General features: G+C 46.5%; 1 protein-coding gene across 1 annotated transcript in view; it reads left to right on the forward strand.

Annotated features, from left to right (window-relative positions):
• Window positions 1–14,030, forward strand: part of LOC146073285 (uncharacterized) — a 64,078-nt gene that overhangs the window by 16,206 nt on the left and 33,842 nt on the right. Inside the window, exons 3-4 of the mRNA XM_083180464.1 lie at window positions 1,421–2,285; window positions 3,370–3,445. Of these exons, the coding sequence (XP_083036590.1) occupies window positions 1,421–2,285; window positions 3,370–3,445 (941 nt within the window). The remainder of the gene's footprint in view (window positions 1–1,420; window positions 2,286–3,369; window positions 3,446–14,030) is intronic.

Here is a 14,030-nt window from a genome sequence, read left to right on the forward strand (position 1 = left end):
GTCCGATCTATTAAAATATAACATTAGTTATCCCGCACGGTTAAAGGCGTAAACGGAAAATAATTCCCAACGCCAAAACTACGTTTTTTGGTCGCATCGCCTACCCAAATAAAAATAACTAAAAGAGATCAGAAAGTCGCCCATATCCCATAATGGTATTGATTAAAAAGTACACTTCAGCCCGCAAAAAATGAGCCCTCACCCAGGTCCGTAGGTGGAAAAATAAAAAAGTTATAAGCCGCAGAACATGGCGATGCGACGCAAATTCGAAAAACCGTAAAAGTTGCTATTTTTTTTTTAGTGGTAAAACATAACGAAAACTATATAAGTTTGGTATCACCAGAATCGTAACGACCCATAGAATAAAGATAACCCATCATTTTAAACGAACTATGAACTCCAAAAAAAGCGTAACCAGCGCAAAATTGTGGAATGGCGTTTTTTTTTTTTTTACCCCACATTGAATTATTTCCTGATTCCCCAGAATATTATACGGTATAGTAAATGGTACCATTACAAAGTACAACTTGTCCCGCAAAAAAAAGCCCTCATGTGTCTATATAGCCGGAAAATTAAAAAAGTTACGCTTATTTGAACGCAAGGAGGAAAAAAAAAAAAAATTAACAAAAAAGGCAATGTCGGGAAGGGGTTAAAAATATCAGTATATACTATATAACAAGGGATAAACTATGAAAACCTAGGTTGAACTTGATGGACGCAAGTCTTTATTCAGCCTTATCTACTATGTAACTATATATGTAATACAGGTTGAGTATACCTTATACAAATTGCTTGGGACCAGGAGAATTTTGGATAATGGATTATTCCATATTTCGGAATATTTTAATATTTCAATGATGAGGTATCTTGCATTTATGTTGTACATATACATCAAACACTTGAAATAAACACAAATATATTTTATTTGTGCATAAAACAAGGTTTCAAAACATGAAACAAAGTTTGTGTACAATCTCAGCCACTGAATTTAAATGCCAAGCAATCATTGTCTTGCACATATATAGTGGCAGTTACATATCATTCCCTCAGTAGTGCTGTTAGATGTCCCCAGTAAGTTTTTATAAAAAAATTTTTTTTTTCACTTTCTGGAATGTATGGTTTTCGGAATAATTTGGATACGGGATGCTCAACCTGTATCATGTTCTTTCTATACAGTAGCACTGTAACTGTAAAAGTTGATGTACTTCAGTAACTTTTATATTTTTTAATATAATCTTTATCTGTCATACAGGACATTTTAGAAGACATTGTGGAAATGGACATTGATTTCTGATCAAATCAACTACAGACGTCATTTCTCCTGACACCTCTGGTAGTTTAATAAAACTGTTATTTTGTGGATAGGAGAAACCTTCTACAGCTAATTTGTTTCTCATCTAATACATGATGAGTCTGACAGGAGAGAGACCACATCTGTGCTCTGAGTGTGACAAATGCTTTACATGTAAATCTCGGCTTGTCATACATCAGAGGATTCACACAGGAGAGAAGCCATTTACATGTTCTGAGTGTAGCAAGTGTTTTATTGGGAAGCAGCATCTTCTCAGACATCAGAGGAGTCACACAGGAGAAAGACTATTTACATGTTCTGAGTGTAGCAAGTGTTATAGAGACAAGGCACAATTTCTAGATCATCAGAGAACTCACACAGGAGATAAACCATTTACATGTTCTGAATGCAGCATGTGTTTTTTTAACAAGCAGCAACTTATCAGACATCAGATGAGTCACACAGGAGAGAAGCCATTTAAATGCTCTGAATGTGGCAAGTGTTTTACAGAGAAGAAGAAACTTGTTGTACATCAGAGGATTCACACAGGAGAGAAACCATTTAAATGTTATGAATGCAGCAAGTGTTTTACCAACAAGCACCACCTTGCGAGTCATCTGAGGAATCACACAGGAGAAAAGCCATTTAAATGTTGTGAATGTAGCAAGTGTTTTAAAACTAAGCAACAACTTGTTAATCATCAGAGAATTCACACAGGAGAGAAAACATATAAGTGTTCTGAATGCAGCAAGTGTTTTGCACAGACATCACATCTTGTCTGTCATCAGAGGATTCACACAGGGGAGAAACCATTTATATGCTCTGACTGTAGCAAGTGTTTTAACAAAAAGCATAATCTTGTCAGACATCAGAAGATTCACACAGGAGAGAAACCATATAAATGCTCTGAGTGTAACAAGTGTTTTATCCAAAAATCAGAACTTGTTGTACATCAGAGGATTCACACAGGAGAGAAACCATATAAATGTTCTGAGTGCAGCAAGTGTTTTATCCAAAAGTCAAATTTTGTTCTACATCAGAGGAATCACACAGGAGAGAAACCATTTACATGTTCTGAATGCAGCAAGTGTTTTATTACAAATATAACACTGCTAAATCACATGAGGAGTCACTCCAGGGATCTGATCGAAAAATGTGCCACTTGAACTTGTATCACGTTGATATGTTTAAAAGTGAAGAAATGTTTATTTTCTGAATGTAACTTGTATTTTCTAACAATCAATTGTGTTAACAACTGGAGAATAAACCAATGTAATGTAATAAACAATGTATAGGGTGAAACCCCCCCCCAAAATTGCCTGAAATGCTTATTTGTTTGTAAATATTATTGGTCACATTCCCCTGGCATAAGAGGGTGCTACTACTGACACCTAATATAATAGTACACAACAAGCAGGAGAGAGAGTAGCAGTTATCTTGTTGTATTCCAAGTGGTTTATCGTTTATTGGGTTTTCATAAATGCAGGATAACCCAATTGATAAAAAATCCGCAATATATTAAAGCAGAAAATATAGCATTGGGATTATTTTCACAATTATTATAGATCTATGTAATTGTATCATACTATAGTGGTGCCAGAGCACAGTACGCCAAAGTATAGTGGCCAAAGGAACAATGTCATGTTGTGTCAAATCATAGGGCATCTACGTTCCCTGTATGCCACCATATAGTGCATCCCAATTATATCTATTCCACCAAGTAGTGCATCCAAGTTCTCTGCATATCACCAGGTAGTGCATCCAAGTTCTCTGCATATCACCAGGTAGTGCATCCCAGTTCTTTTTATACAAACAAGTAGAACATCTCAGTTCTCTGTATGCCACCAGATAATGCATTCCAGTTCTCTCTCTCTATACCACCAACTAGTACATCCCTGTATGCCAACAAGTAGAACATACCATTCCTCTGTATGTCACCAGGTAGTGCATCCCAGTTCTCTATCCCACTAGGTATTACATCCCAGTTCTATGTGTGCGTTTTCTGTGTGCCACCAGGTAGTACATTCCAGTTAATTCTAATACATTGTGGTTTATTTTGTTCTCGGTATGCGTTGTAGGGCCCAGTTCACAGACAGCCACTTTGATTTGACCATAGTTGCAGTATATAGTAATTCCCTATTTCGTACAATGCCAGTAAGTAGCGCCACACACAAAATGCCCTATTTTTGTCAAACCAGTTCATATTATGCACAAAAGAGAAAAAAAACTGACAAAAAAGTCAGTTATGGAGCGCTTAATATGAGTGTACTTAATCAAGAGCTGCTGCTTTGAGGGAGTAGTCGGCTCCCTAAATGAATAAAAAACAACAGGAAAGATATAAAGCAGCGCTAAATATTTGTAAAAAAAAATATATAACAAGTGAATAAATAAGTAAACATTTTAATGGCACAATGAAATTGATAAAATTGTAATTAAGAACATTGAAATATTGCAAATTCAAGGACCAAGTGCAATCACAATAGTGGTTAGAACTGTATGGATAAGGACCAAGTGCAATCACAATAGTGGTTAGAACTGTATGGATAAATGAAACCTGCACTGAAATGGGCTTGAAGTCCCTTTGGAGAAGTCCTGTAATGGATTTCAAATCCTGGGTACCGCTGCAGGAAATGTCCTGTGGTTTTGGATGTGATAATTACCAGGTCTAGACAGCCTCAACCAGAATGTGGTTTGTATCCAGGTGTAAAAAGCAAGGTACTCCTCAGTAATGGGACATCCATTCAGATGAATCAGCAGGCGAATCAGCAGATCGGGCTGAATAACACCAACGCGTTTCACTGAACACAGTCAGCTTTTTCAAGGTGTCTTGGTGTTGTGCCTGTACTCATATTTATACCTAGACTTCCTGTTAGGTCATTTGCATAATTGATTCACTTGTATAATATCACTAATATTATAGATACAAACTCGGAGACAGAACCATAATAAATAATATGTACTAAAAACAAGATCAAATTCATAATATACATAAAGAATGGACTAAAAAACTTAAATATATCATTATGTAACCAATTACTTCCGGGTTATTTCCGGGTTGGGTCTTAAATTGATGGGTCTTAAATTGATAAGATATCTTTCTTCGATGAATAACTGCAAATAGATTAAGACCAGATCAAGTTATCACATATAGAGGATAGTCCGTCTTTACTTTAAGAAATTAAGATCATCCAGGAAATTGCAACAATTCTGAAGGTTTCAGCAAGTGCAGCAGTCACCCTACAGGGCTATGATGTCACCGGCTCCCATGGGGTTTCACCACAGAAATTAACAAGTAATAACAACTCATATTAGAGACCAAATAAATTCTCCAATGAGTTTAATTAGCAGACACATCTCACCATCAACTGTCTATGTATGTGTAGAGCTAAAGGTGCCCATACACTGAGCTGATTATGATGAATCGGGCCATGAATTCGGCCCAAATCAGCTCAGTTTGATGTCCCCTCAGGTACGATACGCAGTCCCATGTGCAACTGACGTAAGCTGGTGGTCGGACCTGCTGCCCATCCGACCACCCGACCTCCCTCCCTGTGGGGTAGTGAGTATTGCATGCATTAAATTGCACTTATTGCATGTAAAAATGGCACAAGTGAGCATGTGAGCCTCCTGGGGGGCTGCCGGGGGTGTCAAGGACAAACTGGTCTGACTCGTCCTTTGGACAAATTGGCCCAGTGTATGGGGGCCTTTAGGGCTTCTATGAGATTATCAAATACTGATCTTGTATTGTCCTTTTTTACACTTTCTCAAATATTTTTTGAATAGTAGAATTGGAATAAGCGCTACTGCTGCTATTGATTGTACATGTTTGTTCCTGTTCCATAGTCTGATCCATGGCCAGGGAGGTCAGTATCTTTCTTGGGCCCCCCTTTGGCTGGCATGTATTTTTATTTTTTTAATTTCTTTTTAGCTAAAGGTTTTGTTTAGTGGGGTAGTGCTGCATCTTCACCTATCTGCTGATGCTTAATGGTGCTCAGCAGCGGAATCTGAGACACACTGACTGCAGAAGTGTGCAGTGCATTACTGGGAGATTACTAAATCCCATGAGACTTTGCTCAAGAGGTCAGAGGCTGAGAGGCTTCTGCTGAGCACTGATCTCGTTATGGGAGAGTTTTTAATCAGAGGCAGTGCTGGGCCTGTGAGGTCTCGTACAGGGCAAGGTACAGAGGGATGAAAACAGACTTTCCAGGTGGTGTATGTATGTATGTATATATATATATATATATATATATATATATATATGTATATATATATATATATATATATATATATATATATATATATATAGGCGTCATATGGCATCTCCTTGTGTTTCATTTATGTCTGAGGGCAGTATTCAATGTCAATTATTCTCCGTGCATGGCGAGAGATTTTTTCTCTCGCCATGCACTCTCCGTGTTCCGGAGCCTCCTGCTCCCCCTATTCAACGTGTTAAAGACTCGCCGCCACTCGCGGCGAGTCTTAACCCCTGCAGCGGACGAGCGTCCGCGGCAGGGAGCTGTCAGGGAGCCGGGGGACGTAGCAGCCAAGAGAGATTAAAGTCTCTCTTGGCTGCTGCAGGGGATATGGGGTGGGGAGCAGGGCTCCCCTGGACCCAGGCAGCACAGGCTGCCCCCCCTATAGCCAGCGGGGGACCCAGTATTCACTGTACCCGAACGTGCATCGGGTGCAGTGAATATATGAATATCTAATGAGCGGCTCGAGCGCTCCGGCCCCCTGCTGGCTGCACTGTGTAAAAAAAAAAAAAAATGTAAAAAAATATTTTTTTTTAAAATTAAATATATATTCATGTGCTATAGGCACATGAATAAAAATAACATGGCCCTTCACAGAAAAAAAAACCTGATTTTTTGACACCAAAATTAAAAAAAACACCCTTTTAGTTTAAAAGTTCACATTCCTGCTCTCCATCAAAAGATGGAGAATTTCTACACGGAGAGAGACGGCGAGAATCACTTAGAAAGACGGAGAATATTTCACATTGAATAGGGTGGCTCGCCTTTGGAGAAAAAAAACCTCTCTCCACCGCGTGAAAAGCACAAACTCTCCAGAAATCACAGCGAATTTTTCTCATTGAATACTGCCCTGAGTGCCGTCGGAGTATGCATGTTTGTATGGTATACTGCCCGCTCTGGTAGTATTAACCGCGGAAGGCACCGGGAACATAACCTGATTATGCAGAGAGTGCCCATTATCTATCTATCTATCTAACTGCAGTTATCAAATGAATGAAGACAGGAGGCGGCACTCAAAAAAAGCGGTGAATAACTGTATTAAATCATTATCGTGCAAAAAACGTCAGAATTCATTGTCTACAGTTTCGGAGCTGACGCCCCTTCCTCAGGACAACTGACAACTCAACATAACCAAACAAAGGTGAAGTGCATAAAATAAACAGTATTGCTGTAACAATCACATTTAAATAGTAAATCACACTTACGTGATACCAGGGTAGCGCTGGGCGAGGGAGCAGACTTCCGGCAGCGTGTACTGTCACATGACTTCTGACATCAGTCAGTTGTCCGGGCAACGGTGCTGGCGTCTGTCCCGGCGTGGAGACAGATAGTGCACTGGGTCAAAGTAGAGAAGAGCGCACTGCTGCAATACATGAAGAGGCGCAGGGAGTTATATATATATAACAATAAGTGCGAGCTAGTAATGGCGTGATGGGTGAATTCATCAAAAAAGGGAACTTAATAAAAAAGACACAGTATTAATATAAGATACGATCCTAAGAAAGTTACCCAATTTACAGATTGTATGGTATATAAAACACATCAGTAAACCGGCTGTAAAGCAGGGGTAACGGCCGCAATAGCCTAATCAATCTTTTTGATAAAAGGTGCAGTGTCTGTACAAAGCTACTTTGCTGAAGTCTGCCTCAACCCAATAGGCGATTTAAGAAGTATCGGTTGCTTTCAATTAATATATATGTTGTTCAACCAGTAGCAATAAATTGAGATTGCGGCAGCATGTAAAACAATAGCTGAACCCGCACAAAAAACAAACCTTGTGAAACTGGTTGTCAATAACTGAACTTTGATAACTGTGGTACCTTATATATTTTTTCTATATAGATTGTATAACCAGCAAAACAATCACTACTATATGCTGGCAATATGTTAAATTAAAAAATTACCAGTCTCCGCAAGACAGTATGCAACAATTCTAACAGTCGGCAATACCAGCTGGATAATCTGAAGCGTATAAATAAAATTACTGCTTATTCTGCAAGTGTGGATAGACGGTAGACATATTAAACAATCTATAGAAGCCATTGTTGCACAGACAGTCCAATCCATTGACAGATGGAACTGGGGCAGCAATAATAGGGTCCACAGTATCATCTTGTATCTTTATTTCAAGCACAATCTCAGCATAATTTCCTATGTTGAAAAATCAACAAAGTATACCAACTTTAAAATTGGCAACAGTATGCACACACAGTGATAAGTGAGCTATATAATATCTGGAGAAAGATACCATTATCACCGGCTTAAAATCCGCTTACTAACTACAGCAAATATACACCCAACCAAAAATTGCGTATAAAGTGACACACACCAGCAGATATTGTGCAAAACTCACAAATTTGTCTCATGATAACGCATAAGGCCATACATACTGGCAGATATTGTGCATCGTGTAGCACACACCAATAGACACCATCTGGGATCAGATTGATCTATACGATCACTCATAATTTCCTAATAATTTAGGACTTATATTGAATTACCCTATACCACTCTCTGCCTAACATTTGGGGCCCGCAAATACGCAAAGTGATACCTTAAAAACGCTAAGAAGCGAACAATACAATATTGGTAACACATGTGATGACGTACAGAGGCCCGCTTGCACGTGAAACAATATTTTTGATTGATAGACAGATAGAAGAAGTGAGGACATTTCTTGAGATTTCCTGAGATCCGACAGATCGCATTGTGCAATTAAGCCAGGAATCAATGGTATATGGTATTAAGGGATCAATCGATTCACTGATGAGCACTGAACTTGCAAAACAAGTAAAACAGAGGAAACTAGAATAGCATCACAAAGGGAGCAAAACTGTAAAGAATAGATAACGTGACAATTTTGAATAAACACATTTAAGAAGTAATAGTATAATTTCTCTACAGAATACCAAAAAAACTCCCTAGTATATAAGGACCCGATATAACACATAAAAGGACACAGATCACAATTAAAGTGTAATTTATTATTAAAAACCAACAAAATTGAAAAGGTTTTCACACATATATATATATATATATATATATATATATATATATATATATATATATATATATATATATATATATATATATATATATATTATAAGGGCACGGTAGTGAATCCAACGAACGGATTTTTCCCATAGGGAACTTTTCGGATGGGGGCATGGTGTTTGAGGGACTGCACCTCAAAAGTGACTGGACGTACTGAGCTGAAATTTGGCACGTACGCGTAGAATCGTCAACCGGTGCTGCGTGCCAAATTTTAGGGCGAAATATAAAAAAATGACCAATTGGGAGCGATCTAAACTTCCAACTGTCAGTTTTTTTCTGACACTCCAGAAATGACAACTTGTCACCCATGTTAGTCTATGAGTTTTTTTTTGGGATGGCATAACTTAGGGTAGAGGAACAATTGAGACTTGGGGTTTGTTTTATTAGGTAGATATTGTCCCAGTGGAGTGCCTTTTGGGGTTGAGGATTTTCAGATAGGTACAGTTTTTTTATAATTTAGTGAAACATGCCCCATTATAGAGATAGGAGCTCCAACTTGTTGCGCATGCGCAGTACATAGCCGCCAGCAGGGGGAGTACATAGAGAGGCTTCAAATGAGTCTACAAAGATGGCCGACGGAGAAGTGTGGAAGAAGTGAGGGAAGTGAGGGAGAGGTGTGCAGCGTGCTGTCGGTGCAGAAATAATTTGGAAGAAAGGTTCCTGTGTCACCTTTAAGCAAATATCTTCCTCCGCAGCCCCACTACCCGGCATATTCTGGTTCCTGTCATCCAGCGTCTGGACGCTGAGCGCAGTGGCGTAACGATGGAGGGTGTCAGGGGGTGCACTTGCTATTGGGCCCGGTGGCTTGGGGGGCCCCACGGCAATCCCCTGACCCTTTTGATTATTTCTCCCCCAGCTGCGCATTTAACATGCCTGCAGCCCCAGGGAGCAGCGGAGGAGACACTGCGGCGAAAGCAAGCAACACTCTTGTGCGGTGAGCGGCACCAGGACACTGCACTATATAGAGAGGAGTTACTCTTGGAGAGTAAGGCTGGAGCAGGAAAGTCTTATGCTGTCAATCACCACGCCGGGTCTTTCTCTCCCCGGCGCGGTGATTGACAGCATGAGACTGCGGCGTGGTGTGGGAGAAACTGTGAGCCAGACGAAGCAGGACGTTTGCATCGGAGAGAGGAAGACCCGGCGTGGCAAGTGACACCAGGACTGCTGCATGGCGAGGAAGAAGCTGTGAGTGGGACGAACAATTGACACCGCGCTGGGGAGAGGATAGTGAAACACTGCACTGGAGAGAAGGAGGCGTGGTGAGAAGGAAAGAACGCAGGTGGCTGTGAAAGGGAGCCCTGTCCCGCGGTGCCCGCGGGACCTGAGAGGTACACTCAGCCATGTCCCCGTGTGTGTGTGCGCGCCCCTCACTGTCCCCGTGTGTGTGCGTGCCCCTCACTGTCCCCGTGTGTGTGCAAGCCCCTTACTGTCCCCGTGTGTGTGCGTGCCCCTCACTGTCCCCGTGTGTGCGCGTGCCCCTCACTGTCCCCGTGTGTGCGCGTGCCCCTCACTGTCCCCGTGTGTGCACATGCCCCTCACTGTCCCCGTGTGCGCGTGCCCCTCACTGTCCCCGTGTGTGCGCGTGCCCCTCACTGTCCCCGTGTGTGCGTGTGCCCCTCACTGTCCAGTGTGCGCTGTGCTTTCCCCCCAGTGTGTGCGCTGTGCTTCCCCCCCAGTGTGTGCGCTGTGCTCCCCCCCCAGTGTGTGCGCTGTGCTCCCCCCAGTGTGTGCGCTGTGCTCCCCCCAGTGTGTGCGCTGTGCTCCCCCCAGTGTGTGCGCTGTGCTCCCCACCAGTGTGTGCGCTCCGTGCATCCTCTGCCATCCCTCATCCTACACCACCCTGCATCCCCCCTCTGCATTCTACGCCACTCTGTATTCCCCCTCCCTGCATTCTACGCCACTCTGCGTTCCCCCTCCCTGCATCCTACGCCACTCTGTATCCCCCCTCCCTGCATCCTCCACCACCCCGCATCCTACATAACCCTGTGTCCCCCCTCCCTGCATCCTACGCCACTCTGTATTCCCCCTCCCTGCATCCTCCACCACCCCGCATCCTACACCACCCTGCGTCCATCCTCTCTGAATCCTACGCCACTCGGTATTCCCCCTCCCTGCATCCTCTGCCATCCCTCATCCTACACCACCCTGCGTCCCCTCTCCCTGCATGCATCCTACGCCACTCTGCATCCCCCTCCCTGCATCCTACATCCCTCATCCTACACCACCCTGCGTCCCCCCTCTCTGCATCCTACGCCACTCTGTATTCCCCCTCCCTGCATCCTCTGCCATCCCTCATCCTATGCCACTCTGCATCCCCCCTCCCTGCATCCTCCACCACCCCGCCTCCTACACCACCCTGCGTCCATCCTCTCTGCATCCTACACCACTCTGTATTCCCCCTCCCAGCATCCTCCACCACCCCGCATCCTACACCACCCTTCGTCCCCCATCTCTGCATCCTACACCACTCTGTATTCCCCCTCCCTGCATCCTCTGCCATCCCTCATCCTACACCACCCTGCGTCCACCCTCCCTGCATCCTACGCCACTCTGTATTCCCCCTCCCTGCATCCTCCACCACCCCGCATCCTACACCACCCTGCGTCCCCCCTCTGCATTCTACGCCACTCTGTATTCCCCCTCCCTGCATCCTACGCCACTCTGCGTCCCCCCTCCCTGCATCCTACGCCACTCTGCATCCCCCCTCCCTGCATCCTCCACCACCCCGCATCCTACATAACCCTGTGTCCCCCCTCCCTGCATCCTACGCGCCACTGTATTCCCCCACCCTGCATCCTCTGCCATCCCTCATCCTACACCACCCTGCGTCCCCCCTCCCTGCATCCTACGCCACTCTGTATTCCCCCTCCCTGCATCCTCTGATATCCCTCATCCTATGCCACTCTGCATCCCCCCTCCCTGCATCCTCCACCACCCTGCATCCCCTCACTGCATCCTATGCCACTCTGTATTCCCCCTCCCTGCATCCTCCATCACCCCGCATCCTACACCACCCTGCATCCATCCTCTCTGCATCCTACACCACTCTGTATTCCCCCTCCCAGCATCCTCCACCACCCCGCATCCTACACCACCCTGCGTCCCCCATCTCTGCATCCTACGCCACTCTGTATTCCCCCTCCCTGCATCCTCTGCCATCCCTCATCCTACACCACCCTGTGTCCCCCCTCTGCATTCTACGCCACTCTGTATTCCCCCTCCCTGAATCCTCCACCACCCCGCATCCTACACCACCCTGCGTCCCCCCTCCCTGCATCCTACGCCACTCTGCATCCCCCTCCCTGCATCCTCCACCACCCCGCATCCTACATAACCCTGTGTCCCCCCTCCTTGCATCCTACGCCACTCTGTATTCCCCCACCCTGCATCCTCTGCCATCCCTCATCCTAAACCACCCTGCGTTCCCCCTCCCTGCATCCTACGCCACTCTGTATTCCCCCTCCCTGCATCCTCCACCACCCCGCATCCTACACCACCCTGCATCCATCCTCTCTGAATCCTACGCCACTCGGTATTCCCCCTCCCTGCATCCTCTGCAATCCCTCATCCTACACCACCCTGCGTCCCCTCTCCCTCCCTGCATCTTCCACCACCCCGCATCCTACACCACCCTGCATCCCTCCTCTCTGTATCCCCCTCCCTGCATCCTACGCCACCCAGCATCCTATGGCACTCTTCGTCCCCCCTCTCTGCATCCCCCCTCCCTGCATCCTACGCCACTCTGCATCCCCCCTCCCTGCATCCTCCACCACCCTGCATCCCCTCACTGCATAATACGCCACTCTGTATTCCCCCTCCCTGCATCCTCCACCACCCCGCATCCTACACCACCCTGCGTCCATCCTCTCTGCATCCTACACCACTCTGTATTCCCCCTCCCTGCATCCTCCACCACCCCGCATCCTACACCACCCTGCGTCCCCCATCTCTGCATCCTACGCCACTCTGTATTCCCCCTCCCTGCATCCTCTGCCATCCCTCATCCTACACCACCCTGCATCCCCTCTCCCTGCATGCATCCTACGCCACTCTGCATCCCCCCTCCCTGCATCCTCCACCACCACGCATCCTACACCACCCTGCATCCCCTCACTGCATCCTACTCCACTCTGTATTCGCCCTCCCTGAATCCTCCACCACCCCGCATCCTACACCACCCTGCGTCCCCCCTCCCTGCATTCTACGCCACTCTGTATTCCCCCTCTCTGCATCCTACGCCACTCTGTATTCCCCCTCCCTGCATCCTCTGCCATCCCTCATCCTACACCACCCTGCGTCCACCCTCCCTACATCCTACGCCACTCTGTATTCCCCTTCCCTGCATCCTACGCCACCCAGCATCCTACGCCACTCTGCGTCCCCCCTCCCTGCATCCTACGCCACTCTGTATCTCCCCTGCCTGCATCCTCCACCACCCCGCATCCTACACCACCCTGCGTCCCACCTCCCTGCATCCTACGCCACTCTGTATTCCGCCTCTCTGCATCCTCCACCACCCCACATCCTACACCACCCTGCGTCCATCCTCTCTGCATCCTACACCACTTTGTATTCCCCCTCCCTGCATCCTCCACCACTCCGCATACTACACCACCCTGCGTCCCCCATCTCTACATCCTACGCCACTCTGTATTCCCCCTCCCTGCATCCTCTGCCATCCCTCATCCTACACCACCCTGCGTCCCCTCTCCCTGCATCCTACGCCACTCTGTATCCCCCTCCCTGCATCCTCCGCCACCCAGCATCCTACACCACCCTGCGTCCCCCCTCTCTGCATCCTACGCCACTCTGTATCCCCCTCCCTGCATCCTACGCCACCCAGCATCCTACGGCACTCTTCGTCGCCCCTCCCTGCATCCTACGCCACTCTGCATCCTCCACCACCCCGCATCCTACACCACCCTGCATCCCCTCACTGCATCCTACGCCACTGTGTATTCCCACTCCCTGAATCCTCCACCACCCCGCATCTTACACCACCCTGTGTCCCCCCTCTCTGCATTCTACGCCACTCTGTATTCCCCCTCCCTGCATCCTCCACCACCCCGCATCCTACACCACCCTGCGTCCATCCTCTCTGCATCCTACACCACTCTGTATTCCCCCTCCCTGCATCCGCCACCACTCCGCATCCTACACCACCCTGCGTCCCCCATCTCTGCATCCTATGCCACTCTGTATTCCCCCTCCCTGCATCCTCTGCCATCCCTCATCCTACACCACCCTGCGTCCCCTCTCCCTGCATCCTACGCCACTCTGTATCCCCCTCCCTGCATCCTCCGCCACCCAGCATCCTACGGCACTCTTCGTAGCCCCTCCCTGCATCCTACGCCACTCTGCATCCTCCACCAACCCGCATCCTACACCACCCTGCATCCCCTTACTGCATCCTACGCCACTCTGTATTCCCC

This window comes from Crinia signifera, chromosome 4 (assembly GCF_055691185.1).
Source record: "Crinia signifera chromosome 4, ASM5569118v1, whole genome shotgun sequence".
Taxonomy (NCBI): Eukaryota; Metazoa; Chordata; class Amphibia; order Anura; family Myobatrachidae; genus Crinia; species Crinia signifera.